The sequence below is a fragment of the Megalops cyprinoides genome, chromosome 15, assembly GCF_013368585.1.
Source record: "Megalops cyprinoides isolate fMegCyp1 chromosome 15, fMegCyp1.pri, whole genome shotgun sequence".
NCBI lineage: Eukaryota > Metazoa > Chordata > Actinopteri > Elopiformes > Megalopidae > Megalops > Megalops cyprinoides.
In genome coordinates this window covers 6,844,308-6,867,593 of record NC_050597.1, presented here as the reverse complement: position 1 = coordinate 6,867,593, position 23,286 = coordinate 6,844,308, and the positions used below count along the sequence as shown (strand labels likewise).

At 48.1% G+C, this 23,286-nt stretch overlaps 1 protein-coding gene across 4 annotated transcripts in view; it reads left to right on the top strand.

Moving 5' to 3' along the window:
• Positions 1-23,286, top strand: part of LOC118789847 (centrosomal protein of 170 kDa-like) — a 63,803-nt gene that overhangs the window by 22,618 nt on the left and 17,899 nt on the right. For all 4 annotated transcript variants that reach the window (XM_036546535.1, XM_036546532.1, XM_036546533.1 and 1 more), the window contains exons 4-11: positions 1,851-1,929; positions 2,757-2,815; positions 3,241-3,430; positions 6,892-7,029; positions 11,965-12,447; positions 17,267-17,754; positions 21,394-21,522; positions 22,817-22,949. In XM_036546535.1, coding sequence (XP_036402428.1) covers positions 1,851-1,929; positions 2,757-2,815; positions 3,241-3,430; positions 6,892-7,029; positions 11,965-12,447; positions 17,267-17,754; positions 21,394-21,522; positions 22,817-22,949 — 1,699 coding nt within the window. The remainder of the gene's footprint in view (positions 1-1,850; positions 1,930-2,756; positions 2,816-3,240; positions 3,431-6,891; positions 7,030-11,964; positions 12,448-17,266; positions 17,755-21,393; positions 21,523-22,816; positions 22,950-23,286) is intronic.

Here is a 23,286-nt window from a genome sequence, read left to right as displayed (position 1 = left end):
TATTCAGCATTTCCAGCTGTTATGTCCACACGTGTTTCTGAGATTTGTCCGGAGCGCTGCTGGATCAGCTCCACAGGATTCTCGTTTGCTGTCCTGCCCGGATGCTTTCGTTTCCTCTCCTCTTTTTTCCCGCTGTAATACGGCTGACACAACACCGAGGAAATGCTTTTCCCGCCTCTCTCTCTCGACACGCTGAATCTCCGCTCTTAGTCACTGTCTGTTGGTCTGTGTTCCGACTGCTCCCTCAGCTGCTACGATCACAACCCCTGCAGTCACCCCCGTGGCCGAGCTGACCCACTTCCTCAGACAGGAAGTCCGGCTCACTGCCACTTCCTGTGACTCATGTTTCAGCATTCCCTCTACTTGCTTGTGGTGTCCTTAGGAATGTTCTCCTCAGCCTAGTTTTACTCAGGTCACTCTTCTGTGTAACAGAAGTTAAACTGTCTCTAGACGTATCTTTAATGGAGTTACATATAGTGCCACAAACTGCAGTCGCTACAGATGCTTTATTGTCTATAATTTTAGTTTGGGTCAAGAATTACATTTGATTATGAACACAAATTGTGTTTCAGCCCTGTGGAATATTACTGGCAGTCACAGACATTTGACAGTTGCTTTGTGCTTTGAGTGATAATTCTATTCCCGTTGTCCCTCTAAGCTCTGATTCGAATCAGAAAAACCACAGCCCCCCTCCCACTTCCTCTGCAGCACTGCCCCCCCCTCCCCCCCGGCGTCCCGCACCGCACGGGATCCAGTGACACTTACTCAGCCCAGCGCAGGAAACTTAATCGCTCCCAGATGAGAGCGAACGCCCCGCCAGGCTGATAGTGAGAGTGGCCGAGAGACTGAGAGTGTTCCTCGGCTGTGATTGCCCGTGCAGGCGGAGCGTCTGAACGTGGCACAGGGCCACGGTGAAGGCCTTCAGGAGGCAGAGCGGGGGTCAGATGTGCCTCATCACCCAGACAGAAGCAGCGTTTTGTTAGGGGCCAGGGGGGGAATTTGTCTGCAATCAGATGAAATATTTTCAGCACTCCGTACCTCCACAGCGGTGTGTTTATCCACAGTGATTTGCCAGCCTTGCCGTTGATTAAACCTGCTTTTATAAATTGGTTAACAATTAGAGATGTTGACTCGGTCAAACATCTGATTCGATTTTGGCCCCGGGGTTAAACCCTCATGTTATGGTCTGGGAGGACTGCCAAGCTCTTCGTGCAGCCCTGTTGTCGCCATGGAGATAGCAAACAGTGGGCTCCTATAGGCTCTGTGAGAATCGGAATTCCCATGTAGTGACATTCTAATGGGCCTCGTCTCCAACCGCAGCACTGAAGAGGCGTGCCGTTAAGAAAGTCAGCAGTACCGTGTAGCATTTCATCAGCTGTTTGGATCTGGGGTTAAATGGCAGCGCTTGCATACAACCAATATCCCCGTAGCCTGATATGAGATGATGTGCAGATAGCACTACAGTAGCACTTGTGCCCTGGTGACCTTGTGTTCCCACACTGTGATTAGTTAGGATAGATTGGGTAATATCAGATCTTATTCAAGTGAATTTTTTTCATGAGTCATGCTGTGTGCAGCTTTTGCTTTGCTCTCATGAGTCAGCAGAAAAAAATTGGCAAAGAGAGCTTATGCATATACTATTCAATCACTTAAACGCTTGCTTAAATTTGCTCGAAAGTACAGCCTCAAGCCGTTCACCTAATTCAGGCTAATTAAGCACTTTTAGGCTAATTAGCTCAATTTTATGACAACGTGCACTTGGCAGCAGTATGAAGATTGTGCTGATTGGAGGAGAGGCATTCGGAATGCCCTGCCGTCGGCGAAAGCTTTTGTCCTCTTTGTTGTTGCAGACGTTTGTGAACGATGTCCGGATCCAGGAGCAGATGTACATCACTTTGAAGATTGATGACAAGCTGAGGTTTGGATACGATATCCTTTCTGGAGTGGGGGTGGGGGGGTGGGTCTCCACACCCCCTGCCTCCTCGAAAAAGCAGGGAGGATAAAAGGCTCTAACCATCAGCTCTTCTTTTAATTGCTTTTAATTACTTTTAATTGCTTTTTTCTCCCACGTATTGGCAAATACTCGTATGGAGCAGCCATTGTGCAGTTAGCTCCAGACTGTATCTCGTTAGGTCGCGCACTGTGCTCAGTGGAGCAGCACTGTCTCACCCCCTCCCCCCCTTAGCAACCACTTGTTTTCCTAGCGCTGTAAGGTTTCATTAGGTTCCCGCATGCTGTCGTCATTAACACCCACTGCGCTATATTAGAGCGCTGCATTAACTGGCGCTTTCCCTTCCATTAAGCAGACTTCTTTTTGCTGTAAGATGCGCTGTATGGGGTGAAAGCTGGAAAAGCCTTTAAGCATTAGACTGAGAGTGAGAGTGGGAGCACAGCTGTGTCCTCCTGAAGGAGAAACATGCACTCCGAACACAGTGAATCTCTGTCTCCTTCTAGTCATTATGAAATGATACTAGAGTCAGAATCTCCTGGCTCTGGAATCAGAAGGGTGAGGTGGTTTGGAGGTGGTTATTCTGCTTGGTGGAGCAGACAGACCCAGTGCACTGCGGTCACCGTCTCGGAGTCGTGTTTCCGCCAGCCTGTCACCACCGGCGACGTGCTGTCCTCGCTCAGGCTCTGCGGTGGCTTTAGCGATTTCTTTCGTCCCTGGGAAGACCGGAGGGAGGGGGGGGACCTTGGGTCTGCAGCTGTGGGTGTTATGAACGAATGAGAGAAGGCCTTTCCTTAGCCCCGCCCACATACCAACCTGTTCACCGTGGTGCGCGGGGAGCTGCAGGTTCCAGAGGAGGCTCTGAAGGTGAGTCGGAGAGAGACTGCCCCGCACATACCTCTGTCTGTCACCTAGTGTTTAATATTAAAGTTGTCAGCGTCCGCAGAGAGACACGCATAGAGTACATGCAGCAGCTGTAACTAGTGGCACATGGTGCTGGAGTTGCCCTCCACTGAACCCAGGCAGGATCAGTAGTTTCATAGTATATGCTGGTAGGACAAATTTGCTTTCCACAGTCCTGCCTGGACATCACTGTAGTAAACCACACTGCCATTACAAGTATGAAAGTATAAGTGTGTCAGCTCAACTTTAATTGAGTCATATCAGATGTAGTCTGTATTAGCTGGTACTTCACCGCGTCTCTGAAGCACACAGACTGAGCGTGCTCACAGCTTTGGGGGTGGGGGGGGGGGGGGACTGTGTGAGTGAATGGATGTCATTGTCCCCACCAGCATGAGAAGTTCACCAGCCAGCTCCAGCTGAGCAAGAAGCCGTCCAATGGGGAGTCGTCCAAGTCACCCAAATCGCCCAAGTCGCCCAAGTCAGCCGCCGCCAAATCCCTGGAGGGCAAGACGGCGGAGGCGGCGGGTGAGGGGCCGGCCAAACCCGCCGACACGAGCAAGGGGGATGAGAAGGTGACAGGTGAGAGAGGCCTCAGGTGCTTTCAGATACACACATCACGTTCACAGCAACAGATCAGCAGCCAGGGAGAGTCATCCACAGTCATAACACTCGGAGGTATTGAGTATGAATCAGTCAGTATCGACATGGAGGTGTTGACCGTTACTGATTCAGTCACTGAATTGATCTTTCCAACAGTGCCATCCATTGAGCAGATGTACAGCAGAAATGAATGTACCTCCCAGAGATGGGTTCAATTCCATTTCAATTCAGGGAATGGACTGACATTCAGTTTATGGATTGAAAGTTGCCCATCGTTTGGGGGCAGCAGTGTAGCATAGTGGTTAAGGAGCAGGACTTGTAACCGAGGGGTTGCTGGTTCAATCCCCGCTGGGACACTGCGGCTGTATCCTTGGGCAAGGTACTTAACCCACAGTTGCCTCAGTTAATATCCAGCTGTATAAATGGATAACATTGTAAAGAACTGTAACCTATGTAAGTCGCTTTGGATAAAAGCGTCTGCTAAATGAATAAATGTAAATGTAAATGTTTTGTATGACAGAAATTTTAATTAATGAATTGAATTTCAGTTTATTTCCTGATTTGACTGAACTGAAGTGTAACTGACCTCAATTCTTCTACTCCTTTTTAGCGTGGAGATCTGTAAATTGAATTCTCTTTTCATCTGACTTCTGTAAATACATTTTTTTAAAAAAGAATGTTGGCTCACCTGGGTTGAAGTAATGCGATGCAGATCACTGCAAATTTCAGCTTGTGAAGCCGTGATTGGAGGAGACAGAGCGTGGGAGGGGTCTGATAACATTCCGCTAAGGAGTTCCGTAAAGCGTGAAACAGGAAGACGCCGTGGGGCCGCTGCCCTGTGACAGAGGGAGCCACAGGCAGCGGCAGCTCTCAGCACAGCCAGCAGATCTCTGTCAGAGCTCCCCCTAGTGGTGTCCCACTGCAATAAGCCACGCAGGTCCCTGGGGTGGGGGTGGGGTGGGCAGAGCAGGGGGACAACACATCATAAACGCATCACAGATCCACAAGAATCTCATTGGTTCCCTCTCCAAAGAGGTACCAGTTGTCTTATCTGATTGGCCCTTTGGTCTCTACTGTCAGTAATAGATGGGTATAGCAAAGCGGGGCTGTGTTTTTTGGAAATATCGAGCACCCAGCAGTCGTGGCAGCCGTGCCCACTCCCTCCATGCTGTCTGGCTGGCCTGGCGGGCGTGGGTGGAAACACTGACTGTCTCGCTCACTGATATCCGTCTCGTTTTCCAGCAGTATCGGGGAGCGTTTTGTCAGGTCTGGGGAGCGTGAGGCAAACACAAAATCCTGGCGAAAAACACAGCGTCAAACGAAAGGCAGAGATGACATTCAGAAATGCTTCGGATGGCTTACTGAAAGAGCAAGCCTGGCTTTTCACTGACATTTTCACTTTGCACACACCACACATTTATTCCCTCCCAGGCAGGGTTATGTACAGGAGTCTCAATGTCTTTACAAAAACTGATCACAGAGCTCTCTGTGGAAAAAAAGCATAAATTTTGGCCAGGGTTTTGTATTTCTTCATTCATTGTGTAGAAAAGCTCTGGCTGCTAGGATGATAGACTTGCGTCAGAGACTGGGGGTGGGGGGGTCAGGTTCAAGGCTTGCACAACACTGTTAAATGCTGTGACTCATTCAAGTAATTTATACATGTCAAGTAACATCAAACCTGAGTATTTTTACTGTGGCTCTGGTTTAGGAAGAACGTCCAAATCGCTCAGCCTGTATGGCTTGAATGGCTGGTTCTGATGGTTGGCAACTTGGTTCTGGTCACTGGCAGGTTTGGCAGCCGTGTTCTGATGGCTGGTTCCAAATGTACATGTGACCGTTCCTGTAGGCAATCTCTCCATCCCTGGCATGGGCCGCACCAACCCAGCTGACGTTCCAAAGCGCTAAGCTGGAACTGGAGCACATGTTTGGCACTTAAGCTCCCAGCACGCTGTGCTTAGCGCAGCTTCGCACCCTAAATGCATGTAATTATGACTGTTGGGCCGTGGAGTTCCTGTCAGAAGCACAGGGCTGGTGATGACAGGGTTAAGAGGGCTTTCACACCCCTGTTCCTCAACTGTAGCCCAAACTCAAACACAGACTGTGTCCATCATGTGTCTCTGCCTCCTGGTTGCTTTATTTGGCAGATGGACCCCCCCACCCCACCCCACCTCCCGGGACATGGGCGTTCACCGTGTTTCTCTGGCCAGGACATTGTCATTCACGTGTGCAGAAACTCAGGCCAGAGATGCTGGGAATTTTGCAGTGAAAGAGCGTGAAAGTGATATAAATACATACATCATACATCTACATTATTCATTTGCTTGGCAGATTTGGGGCAGCATACCTGTTTAATATTACCTGTGTGTGCAGCCGGATATTTATACGGATGTGATTCGGATTAATTGTCTCCATCAAGCCTAACAACAGCAGTGCCCTAGATATGAAACGTATGGCTGCACTATGCCATACTGCTACTTCATCATGCAGTACATATGTTCTAAAAGTAAAGGAAGATGCTGCTTTGTTCCCGCACATGGATTATAAATAGAACACTGGATGAGAAGGCAGAATGTTATTACAATAATTCATGTAATTTTAGGTTTGTGTTCTTCTGTATTCTCTCTGAATTAAACCCTTGATTCTCTGTGTGTCCATACTTGTAGTATGTGTCAGTGCGGAAACTGGTCATATTCATGTCTTTGTGAGCACTGTGTGTGTGTGTGTGTGTGTGTGTTATTTCATCCCATTAATAAAGCTCATGTCCTCTTGAGGAAGGGACAGTGGTCTGAAACTCTCTACCCTGAGGCTCAGTAAAAGCCCACAGCACATAGCGTTTTGGAGGGATATTTGACTCAATGTGACAGAAGCACAGATACTATGTGAAAATAACTGTTCCCTGTATCATGAATGAATTGCCACTGGCAAACTGCTTTAGAGGCTGTCAAAGTGCTGCAGCTTGAAACACCATCTGTTACTCTGGATGAGGTTGATAAAACGAAGATGGACATTCTGTTATGTGTTCAAGCGGTGTGTGTTGTGTGTTATGTTCAGTACAGGACCCTCTTTGTGTCAGCGGTCAATGCAGTTTTTGATATGTGATAGGCTGCTGAACCCTGCTGGTGACAGTGCAATGTGCAAGTTAAAATAAACCAGCTCCTAAAACTAAAGAGTGAATTATGTAAAACTCTTATCTAAATAAAAAATGCATTTAAGAGGTATAGCCTAATTCTAGAAAATGCAGCAAAATTAGTCCAATCAAACTGTTGAAGGTATTTTTTTTATAGTGATTCACATTTTCATGAGGTTATTCACTGTAAATCTGTCTAGTAGTTTACTCTCTGTGTTAAATTAATTTGTCTGGGAAGTAAGGCAAAGCTAATTGATCAAGGTCATGCTAATCAATCCAGATCATGCTAACGATCGTGGGGTTTGTTTCTCAGGGGATATAGCGGCCCTGCATCGCGGGACACCCCTGTACGGGCAGCCATCTTGGTGGGGGGACGGCGACGCTGACGACGAGAACTCCTTCAAGCAGGAGACGAAGACCTCGAGCAGGAAGCAGGAGAACGGGGTAGCAGGTAGGAACGGCCCTCCTCTGGCCTTCTCTCATGGAACCAGGAGAATGAGGGGCTACGAGCCGCCTTCCTCTGGCCCTGATACCCGGGAAGAGGGGTCTGTGGGGGCCATGGGCCTGCTCACAGCGAACACCTTACTGATACAGTGCCAAAAGTGAACAAGACCAGGTTATTCATTATAAATACATTTCAGCATTGTGGAACTGAAAATATACAAATGGCTTCAAATCCAGTGGTGCTTTTCTGCTTTTTAGAAATTAAAAGTGATGTAGGTGATAGATTTCCCTGTTTGTAAATTCTCTGTATTTTTGTGTATTACACTGTATTATCTTCAGTTAGCAGACACATTAGCAAGTTCCAGAGAAAGTTACATGTTTATCCATTTATACCGCTGGATATTTTACTGAGGAAATTGGAGGTGAGGTACCTTTCCCAAGGGTACTATACCTGCATTATTCTGTATCAGTTTAGACATTATCCAAATCCTGTGTGTCACTCACATGGTTGAATTTATATTCAGGGGTGACAGGAATATAATAGGAGTTTTGGAATGTATACTGATGATCTGTAATTATACATACACATATATGTGTGGCGGCAGTGTAGCATAGTGGTTAAGGAGCAGGACTTGTAACCAAAAGGTTGCTGGTTCGATCCCTGCTGGGACACTGAGCTGTACCCTTGGGCAAGGTACTTAACCCACAATTGCCTCAGTAAATATCCAGCTGTATAAATGGATGACATTGTAAAGAACTGTAACCTATGTAAGTCGCTTTGGATAAAAGCGTCTGCTAAATGAATAAATGTAAATGTAAATGTGGGTGGGACATGCAGATATATAAACTTTAATTGGTGGGGTTTAGGCATGCAGCTCCGCATGGCTTATCCCAGGTTGTTCATTAAGACAGACAGCTTGGCTCGTCTGACTGCGTGGGTCTGAAGAGCCAGGATCCTGTGAAACCATGCAGCGCAGGAATAACGAGATCAGTGATTAATAGAGGTTTGGATCGTGTAGATTATCTCTGTGGGAGACACTGAATGAGGCTCTCAGGGCGGGGCTGTAGACCCACACTGGCCTCCTGCCGGAGTTTCCCCACTGCCTCCAAGTCGAACCACAGAGAATCTCTCAGTGGCCCTCCGCGTGTTCATTTGGAGTTGTTTGTGTGCTTAAGAAGCTCTTCATTTTCAGCTAGAAATCTGAAAGCTGACCGAGCAGTTAGCATCTGGGGAGCTCTTGAATAGCCTTTTTTGTGATTCGTTCCATTGTTTCTCATTCAGTCAGTCCTCCATTTAAGGAGGAAGTGTGTGAGTGTGTGTAGTCCCACTTCTGACAGTGCTGCTGTTTCTGATCATTTTGTTGATGGCCTGTGATTAGATGTTATTGCCCCGCAGAAACAATCAATTTGACCTCCAGTTGAACCAAGCACACTTAGCTAAATTAATCAGGCATGAAAATAGGAAGTGTGGAAGACATCAGTTTAAATTGTACGGTAAACTACATTCATAATAACGTTTCTCTTGAAATAATATGGCATATATATTCTTTATTTATCAAAATGTGTGTCATACTCCTATTTAAATTACTTTATCGTCATTTTAAGCATACATTTTAGAATGTTTAGCTATGGCTCAAGCAGATTTTTCTTTGTGTATATTCAGACATCTTTTAATAAATTATTAAAAGGTATTATAAATATGTGGCCAGCTGTGTTATTGAAATACCCACTCCTCGCTGTAGATGGCAGCGTTTCATCCTCTCTGAGGGGTTTGCCATGTGCATGTGGTAGGCAGTGACCCGAGGGGAGTTGCCCTACACGGCTGACCAATCAGAAGAGTTCAGATGGCTCTGCTTTGACAGGCACTGTCTCCTCGGTGAGGGGGATAGAAGGCTCAGCCCGGGTTACGTAAGCAGATACTCCAGAGGCTTGCCACCTCGTCTGCAATAAAAGCCGAGGTTCGGCCGCGGTCTCGCAGGGGGGCCACCGGTGCGCCGGAACAGTTTAGCATGCACTTGTAGCCTACTGTAGCCTGCTGGGGCTCCGGGGTCCGGCTCCGTACCCATAGGAGAGGCTTAAGTTAATTTAGGGATTTGGTGAAGCGGACCCCGCGAACGAGGCGGAGAAATTCGAATGGATCTTCATTCCTCTTTGCATTTCTCCTGTGGAAGGCTAACCTAATACGCTTCTTCCCAGGGGCTGCTGGGAGAGCGCTCTCCATTCTACTTCAGCGGGCAGAATTCAATCAACAGCGAGTTTTTAAAGCTGGCACACGGCCATTTTTTTTTTTTTTGGAGGATTCCTGCCTGGAATATAAAGGGAGTTTTATAATCGTCAGCTAATAAAAAAGAAAGAAAGAAACTGCTGGATGGATTCTCATTGAGGGATTGTGTCTACCCTTGAGAGTGCCTTAATTCAATTTACCTTGGACAAGAACTAGTATTGTCCAAAACAGGACCCGAAGCCGCCGCCTTCCGAAAGGGCTTCCAGCGAGGAATGCGCTTGTTCTCGTTGTGGGGACTAAAACCGTGAGAGAGAGAGAGAGTGTGCGGAAGCTCCTGCACTGAGCGCTTCTACAGTCCCAAAACACGCTGTTGCACGCATTCCTCTGCGCTCGGGCACGGAAAATAACTGTGGCTCATTGTGCGCGACACGGGAAAGATCAAGGTGCACAGGCCAGGCCTCTCCGCAGATCAAAGCTCCACGTTTCTGAATTCCCCCCTCGGTTCTATCTTTGGATAGCACTGCTCGCTTCCTTTGTCTCGCTGCAAGTGGCTATGCGGTGGCTGAATGCAGAGCGTCAGGGAGAGAGAGGGCCCGTCCCTTGCAGTGAGCGCAAGGTCTGCAGCAGCCAGCCTGAGGCTCTCGGGGTTGTATGAATCGTAGAGGATACTGTTTGGTGTTGGTGCTACCCCCGATGCTCCTCGCAGCATGAGACACACAGTCTCTCTTTACATCTCCTTCCCGTTGCTGTCGACCGAAGGACAACTTTGGGGCGTTTCAGTGAGTGGAGTTACCAAACCGAGTCCATAATGCCATCCTCAACTCTAATCACATGCAGAATGTGCTGGCTGGCTGCATGTTCTCTCAATCAAGGGGGAAAACAGCATTGAATAGTTAGCATACACGCATGCATGTTTCTTAAACGTGTGTTTTTTAAGTGTATAATTTGTGTTAGGGCTTTAAGAGCATATCAAAACAATTTACCAGTACCAGAATGGGGAAGAAAGGTTTTTTTTATGATAGCTTTGTCATTTATTGTGTGAAAATATGATTTTCCCAGTACACTTGTTAAAACTAACAAGGGGTTAGTCTAGTTGTAGTAGGTGGTGTATGTAGGTGACTTGCTAGACGAATGTATTAGTGTTAGCATATGCTGGCAAGATACACTCCTGGTCTGTGAAAGCAGGAATGTTCACTGTTCTGTTATACACATATCCAGAACAGACATATCCAGACAGGCATTCAGACTGTGAAAAGGAACAGGAAGGGCACAACCGTTAATGACATCACCCCACCCAATTTCCAGTGTTGTTAATGATGAAGGACAAACGCTGCTAACTCACAGGATTTCACGAGAGCCGTTTCATATGTTCTAAAGTCATTGGCTTTTGTGTTGCCCTGTGTTTCTCTTGTTCTCGTGAAGTCGCAGGTGTTGGTGTTTGCTCTGTGTGCCAGTGACAGAAATGGCTCATCAGTCACGTGAGAGCTCTTTCAAAGGAAGCCTTTATAAAAACAGGAAGTTCTATAAAATTCGCTTCCTCGTATTTTCGCCTTGTTTTAATTCTGGGAAGCGGTGAGAGGCCACCTCGCTGGACATTATCCGTACGTTTTCTCCGGTCTGGAGGGGAAAAGCTGCATTTTGCACCGTATGTAATCTCTGAGGCTGTGTTACTGAACTGTAACCTATGTAAGTTGCTTTGGATAAAAGCGTCTGCCAAATGAATAAATGTAAATGTAAATGTGTTGTTTGATTGACAGGTCACTGTCCGGTTTCACAGCGTTCTGCTCTCAGTAGCCAGCTGTGTGATGTTTCTAATCTTTGATTTGTGGTCATTGACATTTGTATTTTTTCATGTAATCTGCACAGAGAGAATTCCGCCAACTTCCTTTCCTTAAGGGACAGATCTGTAGAACAGCATTATAAAGAAGAAATATCAGACCTGTTTGTGGTGAATGCAGAGGCATGAGGCCATTTTCATGTTCTCTACTGACAGCTCATTTCCTCCAGATGTTACGCTCTGAAGTAGTGAGCTAGACTCAGATTGAGTCTAGCTTCAGTGTGACAGACTTTTTTATGACAAAGTAAAAGCTGATATTGCAATAATATTGCAGTGTATTATATAACGTGCTGGTGCAGTAGGTTGCAGATATTGTGTTCACTTCCACGCCTGACCCAGAAAGATTGCTGTGATTTGGCACTTACAATTTCAATTTCAGAACAAGCAGAATATTACAGTGACTGAAACTGGATATTACGGAATATTACTGCTGCTTGTTCTGAAAATGACATGGAATATGTCATCTGTAATTAAAACCTAAATGTATGAGGGTAGTACTTTAAAAACAATACTTTGGAGTTTTTGAGCTGTTTGAGCTTGTGTTTGCAGTATGGACCAAACCATTCTGCAAATGCATCATCTATCAACACTTCCTGACACTATGACCTAATGAGGTCACATGGTCATTAATGAATAATAAGCCTGGAGGGCTCTGATTGGCTGCTCTGTCGCTACTGGTCAGAAGGACAGAAGTCCCATTGTGCTTAACCCACAGTGAAATATGACCTTTCTGTGTGAGGTTCTGAGGACACACGAGGTTGCTGGCAGTTATACAGATAGACGGTAAGAGAGGCAGCAAATAGGTTTGCGGGTTTTTCCGTGGGGATTCCTGACCCCACCGGCCTGCAGGCGCTAATGCTGCTCTCGTCTCTGACCCTCAGACATCAAAGAGGCCAAGAGGAGCTCAAAGGCCCAGGAGGATGCACCGAGCTGCGTAGGCCCGGAGCCCAGCTACTTCGAGATCCCCACCAAGGAGGCCCAGATGGCCGAGAGCAGCATCCACGAGGTCCCCACCAAGGACACTGAGGGCGGGGGTGGCGCCACGGCAACCACCGCCGCGTCCAGCTCCGCCGCCTCGGGCCACGCCTCCTTCACCATTGAGTTCGACAACGCCTCCCCCGGGAAGGTCACCATCAAGGAGCACGTGAAGTTCGCGGCCACCGAGCCACGGCCCCGGCCCCGGAAGGCCCTCCCGCAGGGCGGCAGGGAGATGACCACCTTGCAGGCCGCCATCATGGCCTCCGAGAGCAAGGTGGCCGACTGGCTGGCCCAGAACGACCCACCGCTCCCGCGCCGCGACCCGCCCGACGACGAGGCCAAGAGCATCAAGAGCGACGTGCCCATGCACCTGAAGAGGCTGAAAGGTGAGGAGCCGCTCTGTGCCGTGGGAGCATTCTTACTGAAGGGGAGTTCCGCCTTCAGCTCAGAGGCATGTGGGTGGAGTAGTTATAGCATTTGGTTCTTTATACTAGAATTGTATAGACTAGAATCGCATTCAACGATGTCAGAGCATGTAAATGTGTCGCATAGCTTTCTGGTTTTCTGGTCTCCCTCCCAGGTAGTAACCAGGCTATCGGGTAGTGGCTGCTGAGCTCAGTTCCCATATGGGACACTCTTCTGTTGTGTCTAAAAGTCTTACCCTCAGTTATTATCTTGTGTTAGTGAGAGATACCCTTAACTGCTCTGTAGTGTTTGTGAGAGAGACATACCCTCAGTTATTCTCTTGTGTTGACAGGTGATACCCTTAATTGCTCTGGTATGTCTGTGAGAGATATCTACCTTCATTTACACTGATGTGTCTGTGAGAGATGCTTACCCTCAGTTACACTGGTGTGTCTGAGAGAGATGCTTACCCTCAGTTACACTGGTGTGTCTGTGAGAGATGCTTACCCTCAGTTGATCCTGCGTACAAGATATAAAAAGCGGAGAATGTGATCCTAGACAATTGCATCCACTGTTCAGATAAATAATGCAAAGGGTTGTGTTAACATCATGAACGCATAGTGAAGCTCTTCCCCTGAGTACACCAGGCGGACTCACTCCAGTCAGAGCCGAGTGGTTAAAATGGAATGCTCCAGATCTTTCCCAAATGTCTCTCAGGACCATTTAAGATGAGTGAAATATTACTGACCACAATTACTTACCGCTCTGAGTGCTGTGCATACTTTTAATTTACTGTGAGCTGGGCAGCGGGCCCGTGTGGTGTGTGATGGGGGAGGGGGTGTGTTTCCCCTGTCAGCTCTTCCACTGCCATTCACTCTCTCTGTTGCGGCACTGTGGTGTAGTGGTAATGAGTTCTCATAACTGAAAGGTTGCTGGTTTGATTCCCTACTGGGGCACTGCCATTCTGACCTCTGGCACAATACTTAGCCCACAATTGCCTCAGTAAATATCCAGTAGTATAAGTGGACGATATGTTTAAAAAAAGTAACATATGTAAATCGATCTGGATAAGAGCATCTGCTGTTAAGTATCAATAATGTAATGTAATGTCTTATTGGTTGTTTCTTTCCTGTGTCTGAACGACTGATTGTTAACATTTCGGAAGGTGTGCTGTTTGAACCGCACCCGATTTCCACGAAGCGGCCGCTTTCCCAGGCTCCGTTGTCTGCGCTGTGACAAAGCAAACGAAGCGTGTGCCAGCTTTGCGTTCTCATCCTGACTCTCCCGCCATCCCGCGACGCACGCGTTTCGCTCGAGAGCGTTATCGCCCCCCGGTGTGCTCTCCGGGAGGGAAATCCGCCGTAGTGAAAAGCCTCTTCAATCACCAGAGCGCAGTCGCAATTTGCATAAACATGACTTACTCAAATGTGCAGTGCTTACGGTTTCCAGCGCGATTTACGGTGACAAGTTTGAATACGGCTGGCTGATTTATAAAAAGGCGTCACCCACAAAGTAACACTGATTTTAGTTACCACACCTAATGAATATGGTTATGATTTGAATGTGTCAACTGAAGTTTTAATAACGGTGCATTTTAGATGCGTTAGACCTGTATTGTGACCCTGTTGTGGTAACTGTAGAGGAGCGTTAGCTATGATAAGCTGGTGATTGGAGCTGGGCGTAAGTCTGCGTGTGGAATATGAAGCGTTAAGCGTTGGGCTCGGTGTGCGGTGCGGAGGATTACCGCCACTCCGTGAGACCCGCTCCGCGAGCCGCGACACGCGTGACGGAGCCAAACGCAAAGGGAGCGGCAGGCGCATCGGTCCCCCCTCTCCCCGCCGAGGCGTTCGCCGCCCGCCGCTTCGCGCCCATCCTCGCCGGTCCTCGCCCCCGCGATTAATCTCTTCCGGTCTTTCTGTGTGCTGATCCCTGAGCGGCAGAGGGCTGCGAGTCTCTCACTCTCTCTCACTCTTGTTCTCTCTCTCTCCCTCACTCTCTCTCTCTCTCTCGCCTCCCTCTCTTTGCCTCTCTGTCCTGCTCTTTCTCTTTCTCTCTCTCCCTCTCTCTCTCTCCCTCTCCCTCTCCCTCTCTCTCTCTCTCTCTCTCTCTCTCTCTCTCTCTCTCTCTCTCTCCCTCTCTCCCTCTCTCTCTCTCTCTCTCTCTCTCTCTCTCTCTCTCTCTCTCTCTCTCCCTCTCGCCCTCTCTCTCTCTCGCTCTCTCTCTCTCTCATCTCCTCTCAGCCACCCGCTTCACTGGAATGCGTCGTTCAGGTAGGAGCAGCCGAACGCGACGTTTTCCTTACTGCGGTCGTGAATCGGGACTCTTTTGGGGGGGGGGGGGGGGCTGATTTGTTGAGGGGGGGGGCTGATTTGTTGAGGGAGGGGGGCGGGGGGGGCAGGCACACAGAGCCAGCTGCAGGGAGAGCAGGCGGAAAGGCGCATGTATCTGAAGGTGAAGCTGTCTGCCAGAGCTGTGCAGAGGGAGAGGGCTGTAAGATGCAGTCTCTGCTTCTAGGTGTGGCTCTCCTGGCTTCTGTCAGGCACAATGACACGTCTCCTCGCCCTCCGCGTACAACAGCTGCCTTTTTTACTGCACGGAGCCGTGGGAGACGGGAGAGAGGCCCGGGGGGGGGGGGTTCAGAGATTAGAGCTGAAGCATGCGTGTGTGTGTGTGTGTATATGTGTGTGTGTATATATATGTCTCTGTGTGTGCACGTGTTTTTCTGCACGTGGGTGTGTGTGCACATGAGTGTGTGTGTGTGCGCACACGTGAGTGTGTGTGTGTGTGTCAGGTCAGGTCAGGTGTAGGGTTGGGTATCATTTGAATTTTATCGATTCCGATTCCGATTCTGCTTATCGATTCCGATTCTGATTCTGCTTATTCTTGCTTATCGCAAGACATCAAACACTGTTCAGTGTTTCCGACCGACGCCGTGCTGCCTTAGATGTTTGGTCAGATTTGATGTGCAACCTGACTTGCAGCTAATTAGCTTCCCACATGCATTGCACTTTGCCTTGTCGTCATTTTCTTTTCTAAAGTGAAGCCACACTTTTGACCGTTTATCGTGGTCCATCTTTCACACTGTTGTGACATTTAACCATTTTGCACATAACTTATTTTTATGTTATGTAGCAGGTGTGTATGCTATGTAGTGTGTGTTACGCTTTACATGTTTCGTTATGTTTTCATCAGTGTTATTCAGCTTCTCATAGTTTTCAGTTAGCATTTGCTATATTTTTAACATTAAATCGCCGTTTCCTCAAAGCTAAAATTAGCTAGAATTTTTCCAATCTAGTGTTCTAATCGCACCGGTTTTAGCATACACGCTAAACGGCTAATCACACCGGTGTGACCATACACGCGAAAGGGCTAAACAAATGGACACGCTGTTGCGTTGATGCGTGACATAGTCACGTAAACAGGTCCTGGCAGATAGCTACGTACGTCCTTGCAGATATGTAGTCTTTGTTTGCAATAATAAAGGCTTATCGCGTTTAGGAATCGATAAGCAGAACCGAAATTCAGTTTTTTTTTTTTTTTTTATGGGTACACGGTACTTGGCATTTTGGATTCGGTTCTAATTTGGAACCGAGTTTCGGTTCCCAGCCCTCATCAGGTGTGAGGAATAGGAGTAGAGACACCTCACAGGACCCCGGGATCCCGGTTATTAGTATTCCTGCTCTCAGGTGTGTTTCCACGGCGATGGGGGGGTTGCTCTCGTGTGATTGGGTGGCGGCTGGCGCGGGGTGATCAGATGCGGTGTGACTCATGGGAGATGACCGTGCCAGTGTGGACACTGGAAGACAGCACTGTGAGCCATGAAAAAGCCTCTGTGGCTGCGCATAAAGGGCCGCTGTCAGTGCAGCCCTCCCTGCCCCCGCTGCACTGAGCTGCTCAGAGTGGGGGGCTCTCTCTCTGCCCCGCAGTTAACATCGTCTCTCTACATGCTGGGATTACAGCTATCTCTGTGCTGGGATTAGTGTTGTCTCTGTGCTGGGATTAGTGTTGTCTCTGTGCTGGGACTCGTGTTGTCTCTGTTGGCAGTAGTATTGTGTCTGTGTTGGGATTGTTGTTGTCTCTGTGCCGGGATTGGTGTGGTCTCTGTGCTGGCATTAATATTGTCTCTATGTTGGGATTAGTGTTGTCTCTGTGTGTGGATTAGCATTGTCTCTGTGCTGGCATTAATATTGTCTCTGTGTTGGGATTAGTGTTGTCTCTGTGTGTGGATTAGCATTGTCTCTGTGCAGGGATTATTATTGTCTCTGTGCTGAGATTACTGTTGTCTCTGTGTGTGGATTACTGTTGTCCCTGTGCTGGGGTTAGTGTGGTCTTTGTGCTGTGTGTAGTGTGGTCTTTGTGCTGTGTGTAGTGTGGTCTTTGTGCTGTGTGTAGTGTGGTCTTTGTGCTGTGTGTAGTGTGGTCTTTGTGCTGTGTGTAGTGTGGTCTTTGTGCTGTGTGTAGTGTGGTCTTTGTGCTGTGTGTAGTGTGGTCTTTGTGCTGTGTGTAGTGTGGTCTTTGTGCTGTGTGTAGTGTGGTCTCTCTCCATGCTGCGATGCTTGGTTTGAAGTGGCTTCTCCCCTGCACACGCTGGACCTTGAAAAGGCTCTGCAGTGGTTGCTGTGAGGCTCTTATTCAGGACACAGTTTAAATAGCATCTCCCTTCAGGCTCAATAGTAGATCTGCGGTCATAGGCTGGTTATGCCTGTATAAGCAGTATCTGCGCGCAGTCACAGATTGGACCTACCTGTGTGCGCAGTAACACCGCAGGGCTCTCCCTCCCTTCTCTCTCTGTCCCCGCAGGCAGCAAGCATGAGGACGGCACACAGAGCGACTCCGAGAACGGGGCGGGGCTGCGCCTGGGCGGCCGGCTGCAGGGCGGGCGGGGCCGGGGGGCCGAGGGCCCCGCCCCCGTCAGCCGCACTGCCTTCATGATCGAGTTCTTCGACGAGGACAACCCCCGCAAGCGTCGCTCCTACTCCTTCTCCCAGACCGCGCCGCTACTGGGGGAGGGGCCGGGCGCCAGGGCGACGGACTCCAAGGGCCTGCCCCCCTCCCTGGCCGCCGCCGCCCCCACCGCCGCCCGCCTGCTCCTCAAACAGAAGTCGGAGGAGCCAGGGCGGGGCGGGGGCGGGGAGGGCCGGCGCGCCAGCCCTGGCGAGGAGGCGAAGAAGGTGCCCCGAAACGCCGAGAAGGAGCACGACGATGACCAGAGCGACAAGGGCACCTACACCATCGAGCTGGACAACCGCAACCCTGAGGAAGAGGAGGCCCGGCGCATGATCGATAAGGTGAGACCCAGTGTGTGATCGGTAAGGTGAGACCCAGTGAGTGATCGGTAAGGTGAGACCCAGTGTGTGATCGGTAAGGTGAGACCCAGTGTGTGATCGGCAAGGTGAGACCCAGTGTGTGATCGGTAAGGTGAGGTAAGGTTCACAGTGGCTTTCACTTGTGGATCAAATGAATTAAATGTTTTTCTTTTTGAAGTTTGGTTGTTTTTTTAGGGATTTGCACACAGACTGCAGTTGGCTTCCCTCAGGCTGCTGGAGTGTGATGCTGTTTACTGGAAAGGAGCTGACTGACACATGGAACACGCATGCCATCACTGCCTGTCTTCCTATACACAAACATCCATCCATCCATCCATTCATTCATCCATTCATTCATTCATTCATTCATCCATTCATTCATCCATTCATTCATCCATTCATTCATTCATTCATTCATCCATTCATCCATTCATTCATCCATTCATCCATCCATCCATCCATTCATTCATTCATTCATTCATTCATTCATCCATCCATCCATTCATTCATTCATTCATTCATTCATTCATAGTTTTCAGTCACTGCAAATGAGAAAGAAAGAGCAGCCCACACAGGGATGTTCAGAGGATTCTCTGTGCTTGTGCTTGCTAGCCTCAGGTCAGGCACTGTGACTTCAGCACACCCCTATCCCTGACGAACAGCAGCACGGCATCCTGGTTTTCCTTACACACTTTCACTAAAGAGTCACACCTGCCTTGCACAACTGATTTCCTGCACTGTTTAATTTTCATGATGTGAAACCAAACAAACTCAAATGGAAAAATAACTGGTTCCTTAACTGATCTGGCCTACAGCAAGTGAGCTAGTTGTGCAAGCCATAAAAAATGCTACAAAAAAGTTCCCAGTTTATGGCAATTAACAACACACACGCTAGCTGCTCAGACCTGAAGCTATTTACTAACAGCATTTGAATATTTTTACACAGTATTTTTCTCATGTGGGAATCTTTATTTACTCTATCTGCAGTCTCAACTCCTTTAGCCAGGAAAATGGTATTAAAGAGAATGGACATAAATACTCAAATAGGTATTAAATATCCTCTTACACAGAAATTAGCATAACAAGGTTTTTATCAGTTAATTACTAAAGTGCAATGCGGTATCTTGTGTGCTGTTTTCTTCTTAACATTACAGATCCACAGGGAAGTTGAACTGGGAAATGAATGTCTCTCTCTGTTTGCCTTTGCACTAATATCATCCAAAATTTATCCTGGTTCTTAACAAAATATTGTTTTTTCTCCCTGTGAAGGAAAGCTAGTTAAACCGCAGCGAATGTTGTTTTGTAGGTCACATTACTGTGAATTGTGTGCTGGAGCAGAATGCTGTGGATATTCATGTTGGCTTTTGTTACCGAAATGCACCCCACCCCCTCGAGGCCTAAGAAAAAAAGTCCCCCTCAGTAAAAAAATTGTTTTCATCCTCTCTTCTCCAAATCTTCTCCTCTCTGCGTTTGAATTTTCACCCTGGAGCACAGCAAGGGTGTGTTCTCTGAGGGGGCCTCAGAGACTAAATATTTCTCCATAATAATTGAGGAATAAATTCCCTGCGGGGAATTACAAGCAGAATAAGAGCATTTGCTCACATCCACCTTCATTATTCGCCTGGTTTCTGTTTCTGATTTGATTTTGAGGAGAAGTTTATGTTAAGTACAGTTGGCATTAAATAAAGTTGGCTGGTGTTGATAATTTAATAAGCACGTTCTGTCTCTTATTAATGATCAAGTGAAACGAGCAGCTGTTTATGTACATGTAATTTCTGCAGTAATATGTATTTTATAAAAGTAAATCATTCTTAATGGAGCCAAGTCCAGTACATGCTCTATTTTTGGTGAGTATGGTGCTCCAGTATATTAAATGAAATACAGCTCGCCTAGAATGTTGGGAAGTTGGACATTCCAACCTTTTTGGTCTCTGATACATGACTATAAAACTATCCCAGAATTCCCCTGTGCTAAAACGTGTACCTAACCACAAGAATCCCTGTTCATGAGCGCCGTTTAACACACGCTTTCCAAGATTCATTCTGCCTAGCACACATGGCTGAGAAAACTCGGTGTCAGTTTTTATTAGAACGCTATTATTTATTCTTGCTCGAGCCGCACAAGTGGATCCATTGTGATTGAGCATCCAGGGCCGTCTGCCTAGTTGAGCAGTTAATGGAAAGAGCTGGAATCTCTGTGTGTTTTGCCCAGCTTTAATTACAGAACAATGAGCACGAGGTGGGGAGAGAGGAGTCAGGCCAGGGCGAACAAAGGGACGAGGCCAATCGCTTTGGTTCTGTCCCCACATTAGCGCACGGAGGTCTGCGCTGAGAGCCGTGTCCCTGCCGCTCTGCCCTGGGTGCTGGGCTCGCTCTCTGAGTGATGTTCCAGAGTGTGTTTTTCGCCCAGAGCTCTCTTTCTCTGAGTGCCCCCTGCTGTGAAGGAGTACATGGAAAGGGTTTGTAATGCTTTTTGTGAGAATCGCGGTAAGGCTGTCCGTGTTGTTGTGTTTAGCCTGGGGGCGTCCGAGACGACAGTCTCTCACTGCGACCGTGTGCTGACCGTGTTCCGACCGTGTTCCGACCGTGTTCCAACCGTGTTCCGACCGTGTTCGGACCGTGCTGTGAACGAGGTGTTTTCCAGTGAGTGCTCCCTACTGTAGGAAAGTACATATAAAGGGTTTGTGATGTTTTTTGTGAAGATAAGGGCTGCCCGTGTTGTTGGGTTAAGCCCTAGGGCATCAGAGATGGCCGTCTCTCACTTTGACAGTGTTCTGACCGTGCTCTCATCCTCTGAGAGTCCCCTGCTGTAGGAAAGTACATCTAAAGTGTTTGTAATGCTTTTTGTGAGGATAAGGCTGTCTGTGTTGTTGGGTTTAGCCCTGAAGTGTTTGAGTCAGCGGTCTCTGGCTGTGACCGCCCTATGACCGTGTTCTGACCGTGCTGTGGGTGACTGTCCAAAAGATAAAAGTCTTCTGTGAAAGGCGAGGCAGTGGGCCACCAACACAGAGGTGGAGATTACTCCCAAATCAGCTCAGCCAGAGCAGTCTGCCGTTCAACACACTTCCCAGTTAAGCTAACACAGCTAATGTAGCGTAGAACTGTGTTTGAGTATTATCCTAACTAAAGTAACAGGCAAGACAGTCTGCCCATCCCAGAGGCTTTGCATAGGCTCTCCGGAAGAGCAGCAGTGTGTAGGTGAATGGGTCAGGCTACCCCCTGCTGCTGATCTCCTGGGGTTTAGGTCATGTGTGTCACTGTCGGTCGGGTTGGCATAAACCTTTACAAAAACGGAGATCTTACAAACCACAACGCTTACACAGACCGTTATAAGCTTCTCCACTTGCATGTAAGTGACTGGATACCGCACACCGCACGCACACGTCTCAGTAACACAGTACATGTGCATTACATTAGCGTGTCATCAGCAGGTTCTCTCTGATCTGCTCCTCCCCATCGTTCAAAGAGGATCAGCTGTGCAGTTGCCATGGCAGCACAGCCTGTGGAAGCGGGGGGGGTGTTCCGTGTGTTTGTCGTTCTGGATTCAGCCTCTGTGTAATGTGGTCTGATCTAAAGCAGCGGCTCTGAGTCATACTGGTCCCTGTGGGCTCGTGTCTGGCAGGTGTTTGGGGTGGAGGAGAGTAAGGACCCGTCCAGGCTGGGACGTCCCGAGCACCTGCAGGATGGGGTGAAGGACTGGCAGGGAGCAGGCGTGCGGGACACCAAAGCGCCTGGCTGTGATTCGTCAGAGGTAACCACACCCACCTGCGCACGCATGTACACCTGTACACACACAAGCACTCACATATTCATGCCTGCAGGCAAATCTGCCTGCCCACATCTCCCACTGCAGAGGCACTGACATACAGTGGGAATATATGTGTGATTGTATAGATGGACAGACACCACTGTTTATTCTTTCTCTCATATTTAGAACCATAGGATTGCATATATAAATAGAACTGTTTTTTCCTGGGTTCTGGGAGTGACTTTCTATTTCCCCCGCCTAGCCATGGCTTGGCTGGTTTTTCCATTCCCTCTGTGGAAAATGCACTCTGCTCTTTGTGACAGCCCAACTGTAAAAAGGCACCACAGTAAGACCATGCAGGCTGATTTGGTCGGTACGTCTTAGACTGACTGAAAGAAAAGAACACAAGCAAATGAGCACTTTAAAGAACTTGTCACTCACTGACCTGTTAGCTCTGGCATTTAGACTGGAGCATGGAGCTGTGACCTCTGTGCCAAGTCTCCAGTGTGGAGCTGTTAGCTCTGGTGTTTAATCGGCAGCATGGAGCTATTTATGAGAAGCACTGTTGCTGTGTCAGGTGCAGGTGTGTCTAGCTACACATAACAGCAACTCACTGAGCATGTGCAGAGGGTCACAGACACAACCTGCACAGTGGAGGCCACTGAGTCTGCCCCAGCCGTCTCCATAGCAACCTTCCCACCCATTGGAGTCACAAACCATGAGCGTCCTCTGGTGGCTGGAACGGGGTGATGATACTTGTTTCTTGATGGAGTCCCGGTTGGGCTTAGCGTTTGATCCACATCTGCTTGTCGCTATCAATTATAATAATAATAATGATAATAGCTTTTAAAGATGAGACATAAATTCCTGTTGATGGAGGAAATGCCTCTTGGCCTGATGCAGGTACTCTTTCAGTGCGGATGAGCTCTTAGTGTGAGATTGCTGTAGCAAATATCTGAAAATCTGAAAAAAGTTTCAATAATGGTCCTCAGTATTTAAACAAAAAACTGTGTGATCAAATCGAGGAAAGGGAGAAATGGAGATGGAGTTCTGTAGGGATACAGGGTGTAGACAACGACTTCCTTCTGGGTCAGTAACCTCAGAAACATGTCATTGGTGCTTCATGTCATATTCACAGCTATGTCACAGAGGAAGAAGGTTATAGATTTCAGGCCTTGATGAATAGTATTATTGGTTGAGCAGATTAGTGCAGGCAGAACTGTCCTCAGATGACACCTGCTCTCCGTCCTTTTTTATCTGGCCGTTAATAGGGCCTCACCTTTGCCTTCCTCTGCAGATTCTCCCAGATGACACGGTTGCCATGGGCAACCCTCGCTGGGTGTCCCAGTGGGCCAGCTTAGCTGCCAATCACACGAGAACCGACCCAGAAGGTTCCGGGGCTGAATCCCCTGCATGCATCAAAGAAAAAGGTATGTCTGCCTCTCTGAAGGTGTAGGTCCACCTCACTAAACGTGTAGCCCCACCTCTATAAAAGGCAGAGGCCCACCACTCTATAGATAACTTCAGCTCTCTACAGGTACAGGCCCAGGAAATATAGCCTGCTACTAGACACTACAGCAGCAGGTTCCAGGAAGTTGCACTTGTGCAGGTCTTACAGAAATGAAAACTCAGCTGAATAAAATGACACTGTAAAAAAGAGTAACTGTTAGTGTATCAGTGTCTACAGAGAGCTTATTAGACAGATCTCTACAGGTATCTGCACTTTCAGTAAGTATGAAAACCCTTGACCCTCTTTGCATGTAAATA